The sequence below is a fragment of the Amblyraja radiata genome, chromosome 24 (genome assembly GCF_010909765.2).
Source record: "Amblyraja radiata isolate CabotCenter1 chromosome 24, sAmbRad1.1.pri, whole genome shotgun sequence".
Classification (NCBI taxonomy): domain Eukaryota; kingdom Metazoa; phylum Chordata; class Chondrichthyes; order Rajiformes; family Rajidae; genus Amblyraja; species Amblyraja radiata.
In genome coordinates, this window is record NC_045979.1 from 35,240,733 (window position 1) to 35,265,061 (window position 24,329).

The following is a 24,329-nucleotide window of genomic DNA, read 5'->3' on the forward strand; positions in this document are numbered from 1 at the left end:
GACAATACATGATTACAATCAAGCCATCTACAGTGTATAGATACAAGATAAGGGGATAACGCTTAGTGCAAGGTAAAGCCGGCAAAGACCGATCAAGGATAGTCGGAGGTAGATAAAAATGGTGGAGAAACCCAGCGGGTGAGGTAGCATCTATGTAGCGAAGGAATAGGCGACGTTTCGGGTCGAGATGCTGGAAAAATCAAAGGTAGACAAAAATGACCCGAAACGTCACCTGGAGTAACTCAAGGGTTTGGGCAGCATCGCTGGAGAACACGAACAGGTAACGTTTCGGCATTTGGGGACCCTCCTTCAGACTCTGAGGTAACAGCCAGGTAGATTGCGGCAAAAGTAAACAGCATTGCAGTTTTCCAGTACAACTTACTCAACTGTATGTAGAGACCCCAGCTGATTCCAGCGAGAAGTGCCAGGGTGATGAGATCGCCCAGACTAGCAGCAATGGGGGTGGCAACGTTATCAGGGTTTATGCCAATCTTCCTGGAGCCAATAATGACACCGACCATGATCACCCCTGCAGGAGGAAACCACAACATTCATGTTTGTGAAAAATTAACACAAGCCGGGAAACATGACTTCACTGGGAATTTCTAACCAAATGCCCCTGGACTGAACACTCCGCCACAGCCGCTAATTGTTCACAAGTGATAGGAGCAGAATTACGCCATTCGGCCCATCAGGTCTACTCCGCCATTCAAACATGACTGATCTATCTCACCCCGCCTAACCCCATTCTCCTGCCTTCTCCCCATCACCACTGACACCCGTACTGATCACGAATCTATCTATCTCTGCCTCTTCTAACCCACTATTCTACCTCCAGGTCCCAAAGGTCGGCCGACTTGGGCTACTGACTATCCAGCGGTCTAGGTTTAGACTCAGGGGTGACCGTGCTTTTGCGGTTGCAGCACCTAGACTGTGGAACAGCATCCCCCTTCCCATCAGAACTGCCCCCTCCATCGACTCTTTTAAGTCGAGACTCCAAACCTATTTCTACTCCCTAGCGTTTTTGAGCCCCTCGGAGGGGGCGGTGTAAACAGTTTATGTATGTATTGTTCGGTCTGTCTACCGTTGTATGTAGTACATTAGCACCTGAACTGATGTACAGCACTTTGGTCAACGTGAGTTGTTTTTAAATGTGCTATACAAATAAAATTGATTGATTGATTAAAAATATCCACTGACTTGGCCTCCACAGCCGTCTGTGGCAAAGAATTCCATGGATTCACCACCTCTGACTAAAGACATTTTTGCTACTGAGCAAAGGACACGGTTATCAGGGAGATTTGTTGCCGTTTCACCACTAGCGCTGGGCACATTGGTCCAGTTGCCAATGACCTCGCTACCAGTGGCAGAAACTGTTACGTGTTGACCGGGATAAAAACATTTTACAGTAATTTACTAACTGCCTTCGGACGTGGTATCTCACCGTGATTTACAAACAATGGCTGCAGCCATTCAACCTGTGTAAGTCCCGCGTCACCGTTCGCCGTTCCCAATCTACCCGCCAACCCGTGACGTTCCTGGCCGGCAGGGATGCGCATGAGATGCCGACACACACGCACATCAGTGACCGTTCAGGACGGTTCACATAGTCTCTCTTCAGCAGCTTCAGTAGTCACCACCAAGCGAGCCAAGCATACAAACATAGAAAATAGGTGCAGGAGTAGGCCATTCGGCCCTTCGAGCCTGCACCGCCATTCAATATGATCATGGCTGATCATCCAACTCTGTATCCTGTACCTGCCTTCTCTCCATACCCCCTGATACCTTTAGCCACAAGGGCCACATCTAACTCCCTCTTAAATATAGCCAATGAACTGGCCTCAACTACCTTCTGTGGCAGAGAATTCCACAGATTCACCACTCTCTGTGTGAAAAATGTTTTTTCATCTCGGTCCTAAAAGATTTCCACCTTATCCTTAAACTGTGACCCCTTGTTCTGGACTTCACCAACATCGGGAACAATCTTCCTGCATCTAGCCTGTCCAACCCCTTAAGAATTTTGTACGTTTCTATAAGATCCCCCCTCAATCTTCTAAATTCTAGCGAGTACAAGCCGAGTCTATCCAGTCTTTCTTCATATGAAAGTCCTGACATCCCAGGAATCAGTCTGGTGAACCTTCTCTGTACTCCCTCTATGGCAAGAATGTCTTTCCTCAGATTAGGAGACCAAAACTGTACGCAATACTCCAGATGTGTTTGGGATTCCGGTACAGAACTAGTGATTGTTATTGATGAGGACGTAAAGCAACTGGGCGTCACAGCGCCAGAGACCCGGTTTCAATGCTGACCATGGCTGCAGTCTGTACGGAGTTTGTGCGTTCTCCCTGCGACTGTCTGGATTTTCTCCGGGTGCTCCGGTTTCCACCCACTCACCAAAGACGTACAGGTTTGTAGGTTAATTGGCTTCGGTGAAATTGTAAATTGTCCCTAGTATGTAGGATAATGCCAGTGTATGGGGATCGCTGGTCGGCGCGGACTCAGTGGGTCGAAGGGCCTGTTTCCGTGCTGTATCTTTAAACTAAACTAAACATGAAGCAACAATACTGATAGAAGTTTACAAAGCCATGAGAGGCATTGACAAGGTAGACAGTCAGAGCGGTCAAACCATGGAATTCTTGTGTCAAGTTAATCTTGCCCAGGGTGGTGAATCTGTGGGATTCATTGCCACAGAAGGCAGTGGAGGCCAAGCCAATGGTTATTTTAAAGGCGGCGATTGACAAATTCTTGATTAGTACGGGTGTCAGGGGTTATGGTGGAAAAGGCAGGAGAATGGGGTTGAGAGGGAAAGATAAGTCAGCCATGATTGAATGGTGGAGCAGACTTGATGGGTCGAATGGCCTAATTCTGCTCCTATAACTTATGAACAAAGAATAAAATTGCACAACAAAGGGCACAAAGTGCCCACGTGGTCACAGGGAGATCGTACAAACTCCGTGGTCAAGATCGAACCCTGGTCCCTGCACCCGATGGGCCGAATGGCCTTATTCTGTTCCGAGATCTTATGAGACCAACACGGAGAGTACTGGAAGAAATGCTAGGGTTCAGCTAGGTGCCACCTTACCCAATATGAGGGAAGCTATAAACGCCGTGGCCATGCTGCTGGCACACAGAAGGACAGCGTGCTCCAGTTGGAAATGGCCCTCGGGAATCCAACCAAACACGACAGCAGCCACCGACGCCAGGAATCCAACCACGGTGGCCTGGACCTACAGGAAGAGAGCAAGAACCAGTGAGTTGTTTACTTTGTTATCATGTGTGCCCAGGTACAGTGAAGAGCGTTTGTTCCACGCTAACCAGTCAGCGGAAAGACAATGCACAGTGGTCAAGTCAAGTCAAGTTTATTCGTCACATACACATACGAGATGTGCAGTGAAATGAAAAGTGGCAATGCTCGCGAATTGTGCAAAAAACAAACCAGCAAACTACAAACAGAATATTCACATGTACCCTCGATATTCCAGCATCTGCAGTTCCTTCTTGATTCACATATTACATATTTGTGGGAGGGAGGGAAGAAAAGGAAATAAACAGCAATTTTAAAAAGACACCAGTAAAATGGCACAGTAAAGTTAGCCCCTGGAGAGATAGGAGTTTACAGTCCTAATGGCCTCTGGTAAACACAAGGAACTGCAGATGCTCGTTTACAAAAAGAGACACAAAGTGCTGGAGTAAGACAGCGGGTTAGGCAGCATCTCTGGAAGGAATGGAAAGACTCTTCTTCAGGCAGATTGAAGGTGGGAGAGGGGGGGGTGGGAAAAAGCTGGAAATGAAAGGTGGGAGAAGGAACTGCAGATGTTGGCTTACACCGAAGATACAAAATTGCCGGAGTAACTCAGCGGGTCAGGCAGCATCTCTGGTGAAAAGGAATAGGTGACGTCTCCTGAGACATCACCTACTCCCGCTGAGTTACTCCAGCATTTTGTGGCTGTCTTCTGTGCCACAGAGGAGCTGTGTTTACAGGAAGCTTTACATTCTGGGTTTGCAAACTCACGCCTGCATCAAGACCACGTGGCCAAGCATTTTTGTTTTTGTTCTCGACAGAAGGCCGGAACAGAACGCCCTGATGGTTTTTGGCAACAACAGAGAGAGTACCCGACCACGGAACTGGATTCCAAAAACAAACCTAACAAAATAGCCATTTGCACAACCACATCCTGGCAATTATGGACAGAAACTGATATTTTTCCAACCGTTTGTGTGAAAAATAATTATGGACTCCAAGTCTACCGAAAATACAGATTCTGCACTTGAATTATCTGAACCCGATGATCTTATTGAACATACTCCAGAAACGTAGAGGATTATACTGAATTTCTTCTCCGTAGATTGTCACCTTGTCGTGGTGGAGAAGCTTGGGTGGTCCTGAGATCCTGAGAGCGATGCCGTCTGGAGCTACGCTCCTGGTAGGGCCACCCATGGCGGTAAGGTCGAGGGGGAGGTCTCTGACAAAGAGCAATCCAACCAAGACCTCAACGGTGGAACAGGCGGAGGACGATGGCTGACCTTAGTGGAGCGTCACAACGGCTGGGAAGGCGGATGAAGGCTGCGGCAGAAAAGGGTCTCCGGTCGTCTTGGACTCCATGCCACTGGATCCTGACCCAGATCTGTCAAGGACCGTGGGGTGGCTGTCTGTGCACCAGTCTCCCCACGTTTAGAGATTTAAACTTTAGAGATATAGCACAGAAACAGGCCCTTCGCCCCGTACACTGGCACGATCCGACGCACTAGGGACAGATGATAATTTACAGAAGCCAATTAACTTACAAACCCGCAGGTCTTTGAGATGTGGGAGGAAAGTGGAGCACCCGGAGGAAGCCCACATGGTCGTAGGGAGAACATGCAAACTCCACCCAGACAGCACCTGTAGTCAGGATCGAATCTGGATCTCTGGTGCTGTAAGGTAAAGCACTGGGGCGGCACAGCTGGTAGAGTTGTTGCCTTACAGCACTTACGGCACTTACTACAGGTACTTGTCAGTACGGAATTTGTACTGAGAACTTTGGTTTCCGTCCACACTCCAAAGACGTACAGGTTTGTAGGTTAATTGGCTCGGTGTAAATGCAAAAAAATGTTCCTCGTGTAGGATGGTGTTAATGTGCGGGGATCGCTGGTCAGTGCGGACTCGTTGGGCCGAAAGGCCTGTTTCTGCGCTGTATCTCTAAACTACACTAAAAGCAATGATTCCTTTTTTTGGACGAGTTAAGTGGATCGGCAATACTGCCTCTTCAAGACCTGCATGTTATTGTCCCATGCCGATTATAGAGGAGATGCCTCCAGGGGAGACTCACCTGAATCAGAGCCAGGTTCCCTGTGATCATCGTCCACTGCTCTGCTGCCGAATCCATCTGCCCGATGTTAGCCTGGTAAAGAAACAAGCAAACACAAATATTTAAAGCAAATCAAAAGACAACACAACAGATTTCACACCAGCATAAACCGCCACTGAATTACCCAGAAAACAAATATCACTTTGATATCACTTTTACGTTTGGGGATGGTAGGAGAAAGGGGACTGAAGGATTGTAACGCAACAGGAACTTTGTGTAGATAGACACAAAGTGCTGGTGTAACGGGCCAGGCAACAGCTGTGGAGAACATCGATAGATGATGTTTCGGATCGAGAACCTTCTTCAGACCGAAGGGGGTCCCGACCTGAAACATCACCTATTCATGACCTCCAGAGATGCTGCCTGTCCCACCGAGTTACTCCAGTGCTTTTGTGTCCTTTTGACATTTGGAGAGGTACATGGATTGGAAAGGTTTAGAGGGATTTAGAGGTTTAGTGGGATATGGGCCAAATGTGGGCAGGTGGGACTATTCTACATAGTTGGTCTGCACCCGTTGGTCGGCATGGGAAAGTTGGGCCGAATGGTCTGTTTCCATGCTGTATAAATATATGACGTGGAGACACAACAGGTTTAAACGAAGCAAATGTCCTACAGAATCCACTCTCTCCGCAAGCAATCTGTTCATATCAAAGTATAGAGTCTATGACCATAATGTGTAGGAAGGAACTGCAGATGCGGGTTGACACCAAAAATAGACACAAAATGCTGGAGTAACTCAGCGGGTCAGGCAGCATCTCTGGAGAAAAGGAATAGGTGACGTATATTGGGACAAAGACCCTTCTTCAGACTGGAGTCTACGGAAGGGTCTTGACCCGAAATGTCACCTATTACATTTCTCCAGAGTTGCTGCCCGACCTCTCTGTGGCTGTAATGTTGGTCAAAGCCAAGCTGCTGACGTCACCCAGTATCAGGTCAAGAACACACACACACGCCAAAAACAAAAGGTCAAAATAAACACTAGCCTCTGCTGCAAGAACAACATATTGAGAAAGCAGGGTGAAAGATCAGGGGCGAGGCACGGCTGAAGTGACACAAGTTACTTGTTTAATGAAGGGTAATTTGCGGGATATGGGCGTTGCCAGCAAGACCAGTCATGGAGTTCCTACCCGGGCAGGCCTGGATAACGGAGCTGCAGCAGCCTGGGGCTTACCTGGATCAGGTACTTCCAGCATGGACTTTGGACGGTTTCTTTATTATTTGCAAACGGTGCCAAAATAGGGCGAGTGCGCATTTGTGGGTTGTGCAGGAGAATTTCACTGTGGAAGCTTCAAGGGACTGTTCCACTTTGCGGTTTTTTTCGGCGACTGCGAGCATCAGTGACTGACGCCCATAGTCGCCGTGAAAACCGTCAAGCTGTACGACATACACGCTAACGTATGGTGACCTGCGGGTGATGCCGGGCTAGGGTCAGGGCTAGGGTTAACCGGGCATCACCCGCAGGACCGCATACATCAGCGTGTGACAGGGCGCTATTTAGTTTAGAGATACCTGAGGTGGAAAGTTGCCACGGTTTGCAGAGAGCCCATGTGGGAGAAACTAACGCAGACATCTGTGCTGTAGCAGGTCACACTGACCGCAGAGCTCTCCCACACGTGTACCCTTGTTGTGTACACTCGTTGTGTACACATAGAGATCCTGTGAGACTGCGTGCTGGCATTCAGTGCGCATTCAGATGTGGCGCAGTCATTGTAACTATTCCTCGCGGCGACAAGGCGACACAACAATAAGGCAAATAAGGAATGCTGCATGCAACTATTTGCATAGTTGCTTTGGGTGGCTTTAATGTAAATAGGTTAAAGAAAAAGCATTTGACAGACCTTCCTATTCAACGCAAAAGTGTACTAATATCTTTGATATGCAAACTATTGCCTTAATTTGAATGTTTGGGTCATTTTGACATGAAACAAAATGAGGTACCGGGTGAAAGGCAGCGACATGTCCCTGGCTTTGCTCAGAGTATGCATTAGTTGCTTTGGACAGAAACCTTAAAGCTCTGCCCTCGAGTCTTTAGTTTAGTTTAGTTTAGAGATGCAGCACGGAAACAGGCCCTTCGGCCGACCGGGTCTGCGCCGACCAGCGATCCCCGCACATTAACACCCACTGTGGACAATTTTTGCATTTACCAAGCCAATTAACCTACAAACCTGTACGTTTTGGGGAATGTGGGAGGAAACCGAAGATCTTGGAGAAAACCCACGCAGGTCACGGGGAGAATATACAAACTCCGTTGGGATCGAACCCGGGTCTCCGGCGCTGCATTCGCTGTAAGGCAGCAACTCTACCGCTGCACCACCGTGCCTGCCCGTGAAATTATTTGACATTTCCACCCTGTGGAAAAAGGTTCCGTGTCTACCCTATCCATGCCCCTCATCATTTTATATACTTGTATCATGTCTCCCTCTGGTGATCCAGAGAAAACAATCAAGTTTGACCAGCTCTCCGTATAGCTAAGACCCTCTAATTGTAATCGCAAAGGTAGACACAAATTGCTAAAGTAATTCAGCAGGTCAGGCAGCATCTCTGGAGAAAAGGAATAGATGGTGTTTCAGTTCAGGACCTTTCTTCAGACTGGAGAAGGGTCCTGACCCGAAACGTCACCCATCCTTTTTCCCCCAGAGATACTGCCTGACCTACTGAGTAACCCCACCACCACCACCACCCTTGCATAAATACACTAAGGTGAAGATGAACAAGAAGGTTGCACAGCGGTCGAGTTGCTATCCTGCAGCGCCAGAGACCCGGGTTTGCTCCTGACTACGGGCGCTTGTCTGTACATAGTTTTCAAAAGGGAACTGCAGATGCTGGAATATCGAAGGTACACAAAATTGCTGGAGGAACTCAGCGGGTGCAGCAGCATCTATGGAGCGAAGGAAATAGGCGGCCCGAAACGTCGCCTATTTCCTTCGCTCCATAGATGCTGCTGCACCCGCTGAGTTCCTCCAGCAATTTTGTGTACCTTCTGTACATAGTTTGTTCGTTCTCCCCGTGACCTGCATGGATTTTCTCCAGGATCTCCGGTTTCATTCCCACACCCCAGGTTTGTAGGTTAATTGGCTTCCGGTAAAAAATAGTAAACTGTCCCCTGGTGCGTGTAAGACAGTGATGGTATGCGGGGATCGCTGGTTGGTGCAGACTTGGTGGTCCGAAGGGCCTGTTTCCGTGCTGTATCTCTAAAATAAACTAAAACAAGGTTGCATAAGGTTAGGCTACTCACCGCGGTGGAGAGTCTGGAAGCCAGGGTCATTTCCAAGTTACCCTTGAGGCCGAGCAGAGCTGGGACGAGGATGAAAACCTCAGTCACCTCTTTAAATACACTCCAGTGCTGTAAGGGAAAAGAGAGGGTTGTTTATGCATTGGGTTATAGTTCATTACTGGCACAGAGACATCACGTTAGCCTGATGTACCATTCTACAGTTTTTTTCTCCCTTTTTACTCCCGCCCACAATATTTAATATGTAAAAGAATATGTGATTCTGTTCCATTCTGTTTGTAGTTTGTTTGTTTGTTTTTTGCACAAAGTCCGCGAGCATTGCCACTTTTCATTTCACTGCACATCTCGTACGTGTATGTGACAAATAACCTTGACTTGATGCGATGGGTAATTCCTCAGCATCAACAGTTCTTCAGTTTTAGGATTGTTCAAGAAGGAACTGCAGATGCTGGAAAAATCGAAGGTAGACAAAAATGCTGGAGAAACTCAGCGGGTGAGGCAGCATCTATGGAGCGAAGGAATAGGTGACGTTTCGGGTGACCCGAAACGTCACCTATTCCTTCGCTCCATAGATGCTGCCTCACCCGCTGAGTTTCTCCAGCATTTTTGTCTCCCTTCAGTTTTAGGATGAATTATTATACACTAAACGCAGGTAGCACCTCGCGGTCCATTTAAAGTACGATCCACAAGAGACAGACGGTGCTTTTTAATAACCTTCTGAGAATGGATTCTACTTAGAAACATTGAAACTTAGAACGTAGGTGCAGAAGGATGCCATTTGGCCCTTCGAGCCAGCACCGCCGTTCATCGTGATCGTGGCTGATCGTCCCCAATCAACAACCCAGTGCCTGCCTTCTCCCCATATCCCTTGACTCCACTAGCCCCTAGAGCTCCATCTAACTCTCTCTTAAATCCATCCAGTGATTTGGCCTCCACTGGGCGGGGTGGAAGATTGCGACCTTCGCGTGGTCCGCCCTGTTTCGACTAATGCAATCAACTCGACATGCACAAAAGGAAGATCAAATAGAACAAGTTGTCCAACAACTTTAGGCTGTGCACGCCACACGAAAGATGAAGAAGAAGAAGCCTCCACTGGGCGAAATCTTCACTTGGCATGTGTAGGAAGGAACTGCAGATGCTGGTTCACACCGAAGATAGACACAGAATGCTGGAGTAACTCAGCGGGTCAGGCAGCATCTCTGGAGAGAAGGAATAAGCTACGTTTCGGGTCGAGACCCTTCTTCAGACTGGTGAGGAGATTTTGCAGTGGAACAGATGAATTGTGTGTGAAGGAACAGCATGTACTGATCGGATGTTATCGCAGCAGTGAAGCAGGCCTGCAGCCGCACATGGCTGCCAGCGTTCCCCCGGGTCCCTCTTGGCTCTCTTGTTGGGGTGCAGATACAAAGCTTAGGGTGGCGCAGCGGTAGAGTTACTGCCTCAATTCGCCGGAGACCCAGGTTCCATCCTGACTATGGGTGCTGTCAGTAGGGAGTTTGTATGTTCTCCCTGTGACCGCATGGGTTTCCTCTGGGTGCTCTGGTTTCCTCCCACACTCCAAAGACCTGCAGGTTTGTACGTTAATTGGCTTCTGTAAATTGCCCCGAGTGTGTAGAAGGACAGGGTACAGGTGATCGTCGATCGGCACGGACAACGTTTCCACGCTGTATCTCTAAACTAAACTAAGCTTGTTTCTGTGCAGTGGGAAACATGACTTGCGGGGATAGCCGTCCTATTTAAAGAGTAATAATCTCAAATTCAATTACTCTGACAGCTGTTTAGAAAGATCTACCCAAGTCAGCCTTGTGCATCTTATTTCATTCTGCTGGCAACGAACCAAAGACATCCGAGGAAATCGAGCGCTAGTGTTTGCAGCGGCAGGGTTGTGCGTTAGTAGGGGAGGCTGCAGGGAGCGGTGGATTCAGCCTGTTCCATCACGGGCACAGCCCTCCCCACCATCAAAAGCCTCAAGGAGGTGTCACCTACACTCCAGCGTGGGTTTTCTCCGGGTGCTCCAGTTTCCTCCCACACTCCAAAGACAAACAGGTTGGTAGGCAAATTGGCTTGGTAAAAATAGTAAATTGTCCCTGGGGTGTAGGATCATGTTGGTGTACGGGGATCGCTGGTGGGCGCGGACTCGGTGGGCCGAAGGGCCTGTTTCCGCACCAAATCTCTAAAAACTTATGTTGTTTGTAGTTCCACAGACAACCACTTGGTTGAGTGGTTCCCCAATGCCAATCTCTCACTCAACGTCAACTAACTCAAGGAACTAGTGGTGGACTCCAGGCAGGGAAATACAGGAGACCACGTGCCAGTTTTCATTCAGTAGCAACGAGGAACTGCAGATGCTGGTTTACCAAAGAAAGACACAAAATGCTGGAGTAACTCAGCAGGTCAGGCAGCACCTCTGGAGAACATGGACAGGTGACATTTCAGATCGGATCCTTCTTCCGATAGATTGTAGGGTCCCGACCTGAAATGTCACCCATCTATGTTCTCCAGGGATGCTGCCTGACCTGCTGAGTTACTGCAACATATTGTGCCTTTCCCTCCCGTCCTTTCCCATCCCAGAAGCTGTCCCAATGATTTTTTTTTTGAATTTGTGATTGTATCTTTCTTCACCACCTCCTCACTCCCTGTTGGATTGCAACCTTGTCGTGGTCGGGGAGCTTGTGTGTCTCAGTGACCCCTAGAGCTACACCAGCGGGAGATTCGTCTCCTGTTAGGGTCTCCCATGCTGGACAGGTCGAAGGGTAGAGGCGAGACGAAGAGCGATCCACTGGTCCTCCAGGTTGGGGGTTGAGCACAGGGCTAACAACCCTGTCTCGTAAAACAAATCTGTTACGGAAACAGCAACTGAAGGAATCGACACTACTGGGTGGAGGACCTTCGTTGCTGCCCTACATGCCAGGAGGCAGAATAGGCAGTTACTAAGTAAGTCACCACTTCCTCTAGCAGTTCGAACTAAAGAACCACCAATCTTCGTGTCAAAAATCATAACTGTGACCTCCTTAAACCGTCTTTCCGCGTCACCCGAAACCTGTGCCCTTTGGTTCTTGACCCCATAACTTCTGAAAGTTTGAAAGATTCAGCCCATCGATCCACGCCGACCATCGATCACCCGTTCACACTACTTCTATGTTGTCCCACATTCCCACTCGCAACCCCTTGAGAGCAATTTATAGGCCGATTAATCTCCAAACCCACACGTCTTTGGGATATGGGAGGAAACTGGGCATTAAACAAGAATAAAACAAGATCCTCCAGCATTTTGTGTCTATCTTCGGTATAAAACAAGATGGGATTGTTCTAAGGGCTAGTCGAGGCTCAATGGGTCGAATGGCAATCAAGGAAAGATGAAATATAATATACACTGAGCTTCAGAGTTTCTCCTCTATGTACATATCACGCAAGGACTGCCGCTGACAACATACTCCACTTAACGTCACCTACAATTGATATCGACATAAAGGAACAAAGGGCCACCAGTAACATCTGTTACACAAAGTGAACCGCTTGATGCTGTCACACAACCTGCTATCCGAGATCTCATCTGAGCAAGGGAAGCCCATTCAGCTCAAAGCCCAGTTTCACCAACTCACACCTCAGTGCAGGGAATGGATCTTGGCGGACATGGAGCAGTCCACCCCGCTCACTCCTTCCTCTCCCCGCTCCCACCCGGCAGAAGGTACAGAAGCTTGAAAGCGCACACCACAAAATTCCGGAACAGCTTCTTCCCCTCTGTTATCAGGCTGCTGAACGGTCCTTCCATAAGCCAGGGTGCTGTCCGATTCACCTGGACATTGGGCTTTTGTCTAGGGAACTGTTGCGCTACAATGCTGAGAACTATCACAGCGCCAGAGACCCGGCTACAATCCTAACATCAGGTGCTGTCTGCGCACATTCTCCTTGCGACTGTGTGGATTTCCTCTGGTTGCGTCAGTTTCCTCCGACATCCCTAAGACGTGCAAGTTAAATGGCTCCTGTAAATTGTCCCTAGTGTGTAGAATGGAATTAGTGTGATAATCTGGGTGATAGGTGGTCAGCACGGTCTCGAGGGGCTGAAGGGCCCGTTTCCACACTGTATCTCTACACTAATCTATATTCTGCACTGTATCTTCCCCTTTGCTCTACCTATTGTACTTGAGTTTAGTTTGATTGTTTTTCTACATTAATACTATACATAAATACAAAGAACTGGTTTACAAAACAAAAGGACACAAAGTACTGGAGTAATTCAACGGGTCAGGAAGTGCCTCTGGAGGACATGGAAGGCAATGTTTTGGGTCAGGACCCTTCTTCAGACTGAGTGATAGGTGGATACAGGTGAGGGGGGATTTGATAGGCAGATGTGTGGACAAACAAAAGTGTTCCTAAGCACCTGATACTCTTGTTCGTCCTGGTCAGACCGTTGAATGTTAAGCTCAGGAAGACAAAATCAGATCGAAAGCTGGCTCTGTCACATGATTTTCTTCACCTTTCTTCCATTTAGTTTCGCTTAGAGATGGTGTGGAAACAGGCCCTTCGGCCCACAGAGTCCGTACCAGCCAGCAATCGCCCCAAACACCAGCACTGCCCGACACAATAGGGACAATTTTACATTTATTCCAAGCCAAACCTGTATGTCTTTGGGAGTGTGAGAGGAAACCGGAGCACCCGGGGACAACCCACACGATCATAGGGAGAACGTACAAACTCCGTACAGACAAGCACCCGTAGTCAGGATCAAACCCGGGCCTCTGGTGTTGAGGCCGCTGCGCCACCGTGCCACCCTAAGCATTTCCAAAACAGGAAAAACATATCAATTATGATTCCCATTGGCGGTGCGACTCACCCGTTGCAGCGGCCCCTACAGCCTGTCTGTTTTTAAAAAATTTTTGTCTAGTTAAATGTAGTGTTGGTGTTTTTTTAATACTAGTTTTAAATGTGTATATGTGGGGGGCGGGGGGGGGGGGGGGAAACCGTTTAAAATCTCTTCCGTCCGGAAGACCCGACCTTTTCCCTGTCGGGTCTCCGTTGTCGTTGGGGCCTAGCACCGTGGAGCGGCCTCCAACCTGAACGACCCGGGGGCTCAGGAGGCTGCGGAGCTGCGGACTACTCACCATCGTGGGGCTGGCCGGCCTCGGAGCGCGGGGAGCGGTGGTGGCTCGCTGCTGCGATTCGACTCCTGGGGCTCGGAGGCTCCAGCAACGCAGCCGCAGGTCCGGTGGACCGGGACATCGGGAGCTCGCGGGTCCGGGGGGAGAGAGAGACCGCTTCCTGGAGCTCCCGCAACGCGACTTCTCCAGCCCGTGTCGCGGGGTTGGAACGACCTGGAGCGGGGTCGTACATCGCCCAGCACGGCTTCATGGCCGTGGGACATTCCAGCGCCCGCCGGGGGCTCCAACTTTGTGACATTTAGACCGGGAGCGGGGCCCTGAATCGCCCGGCATGGCCTAAAATGGCCGTGGGACTTATCATCGCCCGCCTGGGGCTTGGACATCGGGAGAGACATGGAGAACAGGGGAGAGAAAAGACTTTGCCTTCCATCACAGTGGGTCCACTGTGATGGATGTTTGTGTGAATTAAATTGTGTGTATGTCTAGGAAATTGTCTTTGTTTGTATGGCTGTGGAAACAGAATTTCATTTGAGCCTGACTGAGGCTCAAATGACAATAAATTGTATTGTATTGTTGTTGTTGTATTGTGCACCAGGTATGTATGTGCCACACGATACAGCACACCCAGCCACGTTGGGCAATGCCCGAGCAAAGCAACCATTAGATGCCAGGGAGGAAACGCAGAGACCAGCATTCCTATAGCGTCCTTCATAACTCTTCCATTATGTCTGGGTTGGGCAGGCTTAGACTTTATTCCGAGCGCAGGAGGATGAGGGGTGATCTTATAGAGGTGTTTAAGATAACAAGGGGAACAGATATGGTAGATGCACAGAATCATTTACCCATAATAAGGAAATCAAGAACCAGAGGGTTAAACCATTGGTTTAAGGTGAGAGGGGAAAGATTTAATAGGAACCCAAGGGACATTTTTTTTTCTCCCACTCAGAGTGTGGTGAGTGTATGGAACAAGCTGCCAGAGGAGGTAGTTGAGGCAGGTACTATAACAACATTTAAAAGACATTTGGATAGGAAAGTACCCAAAGATCCTTCTGTACATCAATGCAGTGTTGCTACTATCAGGGAGTTATGGACTTGGTCCACAAGATTTCTCTGTACATCAATGCTGTTGAGGGTCTTGCCATTAGTCATAGTCCAATCAATTGAGCTCACATATTTTGGGCACTGCCATGCTCCTGAGAATTAGAGGACAGCACAGCACCGCAGCAGTAGAGTTGATGCCTTGCAGGGCCAGAGACCCGGGCTCGACCCTGACTATAGGTGCTGCATGTTTGTACGTTCTCCATGTGGCCACGTGGCTTTTCCCTGGGTGCTCCGGTTTCCTCCCACACTCCAAAGACATACAGGTTTCTTACCCGTACCCTTTTATAAAGTTATTAAGGGTCTTACCCTCAATAACTTTTCGTTTTGACTCCTCCCATTTCCTCCAAATACAAGGCGTAGCTATGGGCACGTGCATGGGCCCTAGCTATGCTTGCCTCTTTGCAGGGTACGTCGAACAATCCTTGTTCGAGGCGAACCGTGGCCCTATCGCCAAACTCTACCTCCGCTACATCGACGACTGCATTGGTGCTGCCACCTGCACCCACACACAACTCACTGACTTCATCCATTTAACCACTAACTCCCATCCGGCACTCAAATGTCCAGCATTTTTGTCCACCTTCGATTTTCCAGCATCTGCAGTTCCTTCTTAAACATACAGGTTTGTAGGTTATTGGCTCCATTCAGACTGCCACTGTAGTTGGGATCGAACCCGGGTCACTGGTGCTGTCAAGCACCACTGTAAAGCACCTCTAATTACTATTAGAAGACACAAAATGCTGGAGTAATCAGTGGGACAGGCAGCATTTCTGGAGGAAATAGGCAACGTTTCAGGCCGAAACCCTTCGGGTTTCAGCCCAAAACGTTGCCTATTTCCTTCGCTCCATAGATGCTGCTGCACCCGCAGAGTTTCTCCAGCATTTTTGTGTATCTTCGATTTTCCAGCATCTTCAGTTCCTTCTTAAACAGCATTTCTGGAGAGAAGGAATGGGTGACGTTGAGGTTCGAGACCCTTCTTCTGACTGAGACTGCTGCAGTCCCGCTGAGTTACTCTTTAGTGTGTCAACAGGTTTTGCTTTTTATAAAATTGTGCACATTGAATATCCCACAATTTATTTTGGAAATAGTTCGAGGCCTTTCAGATTCTGGTCCCGCTGAGTTACTCCAGCATTTTGTGTCCATCTTCGATTTAAACCAGCATGCGCAGTTCCTTCCGGCACATTTTGTCTATTTATTATTATGCGTTTATAGCCTGCAAGGCTGCAGCAAGAAAAACTTTTGTTCTGTTGCTGGTGTATATGACAACTATACATGCTCAAGACTAGTTCTATTTTACGTGCTGCACTTTACTCTGCTACAGTACCTTTCTAGGGGGGGATGACATTCTACTTTTCCCACCCTCACCCTCACGGCTTGGATCACCGCGACTAACGCGGGTGGTTCCCACTGCAACTGTCCACACTCAGCTGTTGGAACAGGAGTCAGTCCTGGGCAGACTTCCCCTGCCAACGGTGCGGCACATTCGGAGAGATTTGGCAGACCGCCACCAGACTTACCGCATGCTGCGGACTGCGAGCCAGAAATGAAAGGTTCGAAAAGAAACAACACAAAAACACGAACAAGAACAACAAAAAACGCAGATGCTGCAAAGCCGAAATAAAACCCAGAGGGAAGTGGACAGAGGAGGTTTCCGAAGGTAGACAAAAATGCTGGAGAAACTCAGCGGGTGCAGCAGCATCTATGGAGCGAAGGAAATGGGCAACGTTTCGGGACGAAACGTTGCCTATTTCCTTCACTCCATAGATGCTGCTGCACCCGCTGAGTTTCTCCAGCATTTTTGTGTACCTTCGATTTTCCAGCATCTGCAGTTTCTTCTTAAACAGAGGAGGTTTCCGGTTGGGACCCTTCTTCAGACCGATGGAATAGAGCAGAGAACAGTTGATGAGAGTTAAAGTGGCAGAAACAGTGGGGCAACAACCAGCAAGTGATCGGTGCACACACGTGGGACTGCAGGGAAAAAAAAGACATTGCTGATGTAACTCAGTGGGTCATGCAGCATCTCTGGAGAACATAAGTGGATAAAACCAAGAGAGGAATAGATCGGGTAGAGACTCTTGCTCAGAGTAGGTGAATCGAGGACCAGAAGATATACGTTTAAGGTGAAGGGGAAAAGATTTAATAGGAATTTGAGGGGTAACTTTTTCACACAAAGGGTGGTGGGTGTATGGAACAAGCTGCCAGAGGAGGTAGTTGAGGCTGGGACTATCCTATCGTTTAAGAAACAGTTAGACAAGTACATGGATAGGACAGGTTTGGAGGGATATGGGCCAAATGCAAGCAGGTGGGACTAGTGTAGCTGGGACATGTTGGCCAATGTGGGCAAGTTGTGCCGAAGGGTCCCCAGTGTGTAGGATAGTGTTAGTGTGCAGGGATCGCTGGGCGCCTCGGACTTAGTGGGCCGCAGGGCCCGTTTCCACGCTGTATCTCTAAACTAAACTTTCTACGAGCCTTCTCCCCTTTACTGCATTAGTCTTTAGAATGGTCCCGACCCGAAATGTCGCCTGTCCATTTCTTCCTACAGATGGCCCTTCAGCCCTCCAAGTCCGCGCCGACCGGAGACCCCCGCACATTAACACTATCCTACGCGCTGGCGAGAATATACATTTCTACCAATCCAATTAACCTACAAACCTGTACATCTTTGGAGTGTGGGAAGAAACGGAAGATCTCAGAGAAAACCCAGGCATGTCACAGGGAGAACGTACAATCTCCGTACAGACAGCACCCTTAGGCGGGATCAAACCCGGGTCACTGGCGCTGTAGGGGCGCAACGCTACCGCTGCGCCACTGTGATTGCCGTGCCCTCATGGAGTTTGTTTGTTTGCTCAAGGCAATTTGCATCGAGGTTCGGGCCGAAATGTTGCCTATTTCCTTCGCTCCATAGATGCTGCTGCACCCGCTGAGTATCTCCAGCACTTTTGTCTACCTCCGGCATCGATAGGCCTCGTGTTTCCCTTGTCCAACATACAGTTTGCACGGGGTGGATCCTTTTCTCCAACTCTTGGATAATTTTCCATGATACATTGTTAAAACAACAACTGCTGTGCTGCCCAGCAGCACGTAACTGAACTGGGCGGAGGAGCAAAGGGAGCGGGAACAGAGGGCGGAGATTAAATAGCCTTAATCACACAGTGGAACTGTGCAGATGGTCAGGAAATTAAATTTGCTATTATGGCATTTTACACCACTGATAATCAACGTACAATATCCCGGGAGATTTAAAAATTAAAGCTTGGAGAAGTCTGGGAAACTTCATGCTTTCAATGGGGATTTAGTCCGCAGATTTAGACTTTAGACCTTACCAGCGATGACCCTGTACACTAGCACTATCCGACACGCACCAGGGACAATTTACAATTTTTATCGAAGCCAATTAACCTGTAAACCTGTACGTCTTTGGAGTGTGGGAGGAAACCGGAGTATCTGGAGAAAACCCACTGGAAGAACGTACAAACTCCGTACGGACAGCACCCGTGGTCAGAATCGAACCCGGGTCTCTGGCGCTGTAAGGCAGCAGCTCTACCGCTGCGCTACTGTGACGACGTGACTCAAAGATGGATTTCCAACAGAAAGATTAACGCTGCTCATGGCTGACTGGTTTACAGTCTCGTGAAAGTACATCTGCCAGTACGGTTTCTTCCCACACTCCAAAGTATATCAGGCTGTTTCTGGTACTTTGACTTACGTCATCAGCTCCTACAGTTCCATCAGGTTGAATTTAATAATCTCTGTCTCACCACATCCATGGTCCCTCAAGTACGATCCATTTGGCAACAAGGCCTTAGGCAGGTCAGAGACAGCAAAAGAAGGCAGACCTTCGAGAGTCAAGTGTAGGAAGGAACTGCAGATGCTGCTTTACACCGAAGATTGACACAAAATGCTGGAGTCACTCAGTGGGACATGCAGCATCTCTGGAGATGGAATGGGTGACGTTCCAGGTCGAGACCCTTCTTCAGACGGGTGTTAAGATATGTCTTTACACCCGTGATGCAGAGAAAATGTTCCTAATATTGGGGGAGTCCAGACCAGGGGTCACAGGTTAAGAATAAGGGGTAGGCCTTTTAGGACTGAGATGAGGAAAACGTTTTCACCCAGAGAGTTGTGAATCTGTGGAATTCTCTGCCTCAGAAGGTAGTGGAGGCCAATTCACTGGATGTATTCAAGAAAGTTGGATATAGCTCTTAGGCCTAACGGAATCAAGAGATATGGGGAGAAAGCAGGAACAGAGTACTAATTCTGGATGATCGGCCATGATCATATTGAATGGCTGTGCTGGCTTGAAGGCCGAATGGCCTACTCCTGCACCTATTTTCTATGTTTCTGTCTCGACCCAAGACGTCACCTATTCCTTCTCTCCAGAGATGCTGCCTGTCCCACTGAGTTACTCCAGCATTTTGTGTCTATCTTTTAGAGTCAAATATGTGATTAACATATGTATTGGGAACAGAACAATAGTATGTATTTGCTGCAGTTTTACAGGGACATTAACAGAACAACATCGGCACGGTGGCACAGCGGCAGACCTGCTTCCTCACAGCGCCAGAGACCCGGGATCAATCCCGACTACGGGTGCTGTCTGAACGGAGTTTGTACATTCCCTCTGTGACCGCGTGGGTTTTCACTGGGTGCTCTGGTTTCCATCCACATTCCAAAGCTGTGCAGTTTTGTAGGTTAATTGGCTTCTGTAAATTATCCCTAGTATGTAGGATTGTGCTAGTGTACGGGGATTGATGGCCGGTGTGAACTCGGTGGGACAAAGGGCCTGTTTCCACACTATCTCTAAACTAGTCAGGGTTCACTACACGTTTAGGCTGAGAGACATCAGGGTTGTACCTAGACAGTCATGTATTTTTGGAGTTACCAATTTTAGCAAGAATGAAAGCAAATATTGTATGCTCAGATAGGTTTTAAAAATTCCAGTTATTCATTGAACATGGAGTTCTTTCTGATCAAGGTTCATTCTTTGTTAAAGCAGTAACACAAAAAGCGATGTTGTATCCAACTGGCTTCCCCAGGGATTTTCCAATTGAAACTTCTAAAGGCAGTCTGAAGAAGGGTTGCGACCCAAAACATCACCTGTTCCTTTTCTTCAGAGATGCTGCCTGACCCGCTGAGTTACTCCAACTTTTTGTGGGTTTTTTTTCAATTGATCTGATGGATTTGCTTATATAAATGCACTTAATAACGAATTAATTAATTCTGAACGCAGTGAGATATGTTCAGAATGTAACAACAGCGTGCATGTCCAAATTCCTTCCTTCTTGACACTCTCACGGCACAGGAACAGGCCCTTCAGCCCGCGTTGTCGATGCCAAACATGATGGCAAGAGCATCTCCTATCTGACTGCACATAGTCTATATTCCTTCATTCCCTGCATGTCCATGTGCCTATCTAAAAGCCTCTTATTATATCTGCCTCCACCACCACCCTTGGCAGGGCGTTCCAGGCACCCGCCACACTCTGTGTAAAAAAAAAACCTTCCCCGCACATCTCCTTTAAACTTTGCCCCTCTCACCTTAAAGCGACGCCCTCTAATGTTTGATTCTTCGTTCCTGTGGAGAAGGTTCTGACTGTCTACCCTATCGATGCCTCACCCACAACCTCTGGCAGTTCAGAGAAAACAATCCAAGTCAGTCCAACCTCTCCCTGTACGTAATACACTCTATTCCAGGCAGCATTCTAAAGATTCAATGGTTCTTTATTAGTCACATACACCAATTGGTGTAGTGAAATGTGTATTGCTAATGCAGCACATATAGAAAAGAAAACAACCTAACAATAATAAAGAAATTTAACATAATAAAAACTTCCCCCCACAATGCTTCCCACAGGTGAACACAATTGACATGTAATTGAGCCCCCATTGTCAATTACAAAAGCATAATTGGAACTACAAAGATTGTGGAAAGACAAGTTTAAGGTTATGAATGGGTGGGACAAAGAAAAGAGCAGTTTTAATTATTGCTTTAAGAAAGATGAGCAACAAATATCAGCTTGTGTGCAATGCTCATGTCTTACCTATAAATAAATGGATTCCACAAAAATAAAATTAAGAGAGAAGGCAATAGGTGCAGGAGTAGGCCATTCGGCCCTTCGAGCCAGCCATTCAATGTGATCATGGCTGATCATCCATAATCAGTAGCATGTTCCTGCCTTCTCCCTATATCCCCTAACTCCGCTATCTTCAAGAGCTCTCTCTTGAAAGTATCCAGAGAACCGGCCTCCACCGCCCTCTGAGGCAGAGAATTCCACAGACTCACAACTCTGTGTGAAAAAGTGTTTCCTCGTCTCCGTTCTAAATGGCTTGCCCCTTATTCTTAAACTGTGTGGCCCCAGTTCTGGACTTTCCCAACATCCGGGAGCACGTTTCCTGCCTCTAGCGTGTCCAAACCCTTAATAATCCTATATGTTTCAATAAGGTACCCTCTCATCCTTCTCCACTCCAGAGTGTTTACTCATGTTCATGTGGTGCTGATGCAGCAGGGTCCACGTGCACTGGTAGATAAGATGGCTAAAGGTTGCTCCAGTTGAAGGGAAATAGAGAAACACGGAACTGCAGATGCTGGATTACAAAACAAGTCAAAGTGCTCATTGAAGGTCAACATCACCATGAACAACATACTAAATAGATTGCCTCCATTTTGTAACTTCATCCCTACACTACTCGCCAAGGGGGTTTATAGCCACTGGGACAGCAAACTATGGAATATGGTTTTTTTTTTAAGCTTTAGACACAAATTGAAGAGAGATAATTATGTTTTACTTTAATATTCAGTCCATCTTGTTTGACAAGCTTTTCCTGTAAAGCTAGTTGAAATTGTAGCTGGAGGTGCAAATAGTTTGGATCCTGTTCAAAGGGTCTATCTGAAGTACATAGCTTTCACGTGGTTGCTTGCAATTCATGATGAGAGAGCAGGAATTTGTTTCCCCCATAATCTCCTTTTCCTCCCCCCACTGATCTGTGTAAGGAAGGGTAGGGAAGAACTGCAGAAGCTGCTTTACACCGAATATAGACACAAGAGGCTGGAGTAACAGCAGGACAGGCAGCATCTCTAGAGAGAAGGAATGGGTGATGTTTCGGGTCGAGACCCTTATTCAGACTGAGAGTCAGGGGCTCTCTGACTCTCAGTTTGAAGAAATGGTCTCGACCCGAAACATTATCTATTCCTTTTCTCCAGAGATGCTGCCTGAGTTACTCCAGCATTTTGTGTGCAAGAAATTTGTGGGTTCAAATCTCAGCCTGGTGACCAAGCAGATTTTCTATTAGCATTTTTTAGATTAGAGATACAGTCTGGAAACAGGCCCAGCTCAATTCTCCCCCCCCCCCGGAGGCCTTTATCGAGGCGCCGCTGTCTCAATGCCTCCCGGATCACCGCGCAGAAGCTTGGACAGAAGAGCCGGGCCTCGCGGATCGGAGTCCTGGTCGGCTGAGCGGCCGACTGAGCCCACTGCTGGGGCCCGGGTCGGGACCACAGCGGCGCGAATGGGACAGCGATGAGATCTCGGCGGCGGCAGTGGTGAAGCCTCGCGGGTCGACGAGAGCGTGGAAGACCAACAAGCGGGGAAGAACAATGGAGGGGAAGCGGGTAAGAACAATGGAGGACCCGGAATGGGGTGCCCCCCGTGAAGGAAGTGGGAGGAGAACAATGGACAATTGGGGAGGGTGGGAGAACAAAGGACAATGGTGACCCAGTGTGGGCGAACCGCTGGGGGGGGGGGGGGGGGGGGGGGGGGAAGAACAAAAGGAGGAGCCGGCGTGCTTTGTAACTTTGTTAGCGCCGCAGGTAGCTGCTATTTGTATACATTGGGTATGCAAACAAAGAATGCCACTGTACCTAGACACAAAGTATTGCATTCCATTCCACTGATGCTGCCTGACTCGCTTTGTGCTTTCCTGAGTGCCGTGGTAAACTCTACATATCCTTAAACACACAATTCTAGGCTTTAAAACCCACACGTGGCGTTGCAACAGTGGACTAACCCACGCACAGTTGTTCCGTTCCTCAGCTGCCTGGGAGCAAAGTGCATATGAGGAATGTAAGGGAAATCAGGGAGCCATATATATATATATATTTCCCCACTGTCTTCTATATATACACACTATACGCTACCCACCCCAAATGCAAATTGGAGGAGCAGCACTTCATATTTTGCTTGGGCAGCTTACAACCCAGCTGTATGAATATTGATTTCTCTAACTTCAAGTAACCCTTGCATCCCTTCAATCCACTTAACAGCATTGAGTTAAGTGCTGGAGTAACTCAGCGGGTCAGGTAACATCGTTGGAGAACATGGATAGAGGATGTTTTGGGTCGAGACTCTTCTTCAGACTGATTGTAATGGGATTGAGAAAAAAAAAGCTGGAAAGGGGGAGATGCTTTCAAGAGAGAGTTAGATGGAGCTCTTAAAGATAGCGGAGTTAAGGGATATGGGGAGAAGGCAGGAATGGGGTACTGATTGCGGATGATCAGCCATGTTCACAGTGAACGGCGGTGCTGGCTCAAAGGGCCGAATGGCCTCCTCCTGCACATATTGTCTATTGAAGCAGGAAAAAGCGTGGCAGGTGAGGAGCGGGGCGTTGATAGGCAGAAGGGTGGAACAAAGGCCAGAGATGAGAACAGATGTTGTGAGACAGGTTTGAAGAGTTGCGGATTGTGAAGCCAGGTGGAGGAGGAAGAAGGGTCTCAACCCAAAACGCCACCTATTCCCTTTCTCCAGAGATGCTGCCTGACCCGCTGAGTTACTCCAGCTTTGTGTGTGTGTGTCTGTCTTTTGGAGGGAACTACAGTTGCATTCCTGCATGCTGCAATGACTTTGCCCAAAGAATAACAAACCCTGATGAAAGCAGGTTTTATTGGAACTTTGTAGGAGTCCCATGGAACACATTAATACACAATGCCCCATTTACAATCATGAGGCAGCTTATAACAGCAAAACATGTTATCCCTGCAAGGGCTGCCTGGTTTAAACCCGCTAATGTAAGAGCATGGTTCCTGTCCTACATATAATGCCAGCCACGTGGAAGACAGGAATCGGATAAAGATGCAAATGGAAAAAATATATAGCACAAAGGTGAGGGGCAGGACATTTCTATTGAATGGAAAACCTTGGTGAGAGCTTGCACAGTGAGTGAGATGGGGCGCTTCAGCACTGCTAATTCCAAATGGAAATAATTCACTGCCTAAAGGGCAACACAGCGGGTCAGGCAGCATCTCTGGAGAAAAGGAATTAGAGACATAGTGTGGAAACTGAGTCATAGTGTGGAAACAGTCCCTTCGGTTCAACTTGCCCAACATGTCCCATCTACACTAGTCCCACTTGCCTGCGTTTGGCCCATATCCCTCCAAACATGTCCTGTCTAATTGCTTCTTAATTGCGATAGTTCCTGCCTCAACTACATCCTCCAGCAGCCCATTCTATACACTCGCCACCCTATGTGTGAAAATGTTACCCCTCAGATTCCTATAAAATCTTTTCCCCCTCACCGTAAACCTATGTCCTCTGGTCCTCGATTCCCCTACTCTGGG

At 48.1% G+C, this 24,329-nt stretch overlaps 1 protein-coding gene across 4 annotated transcripts in view; it reads right to left on the reverse strand.

Annotated features, from left to right (window-relative positions):
- Positions 1–24,329, reverse strand: part of slc41a1 (solute carrier family 41 member 1) — a 40,918-nt gene that overhangs the window by 11,122 nt on the left and 5,467 nt on the right. For all 4 annotated transcript variants that reach the window (XM_033042912.1, XM_033042915.1, XM_033042913.1 and 1 more), the window contains exons 3-6: positions 8,584–8,691; positions 5,310–5,381; positions 3,083–3,227; positions 383–529 (exon numbers count right to left, since the gene is read on the reverse strand). In XM_033042912.1, the coding sequence (XP_032898803.1) occupies positions 383–529; positions 3,083–3,227; positions 5,310–5,381; positions 8,584–8,691 (472 nt within the window). The remainder of the gene's footprint in view (positions 1–382; positions 530–3,082; positions 3,228–5,309; positions 5,382–8,583; positions 8,692–24,329) is intronic.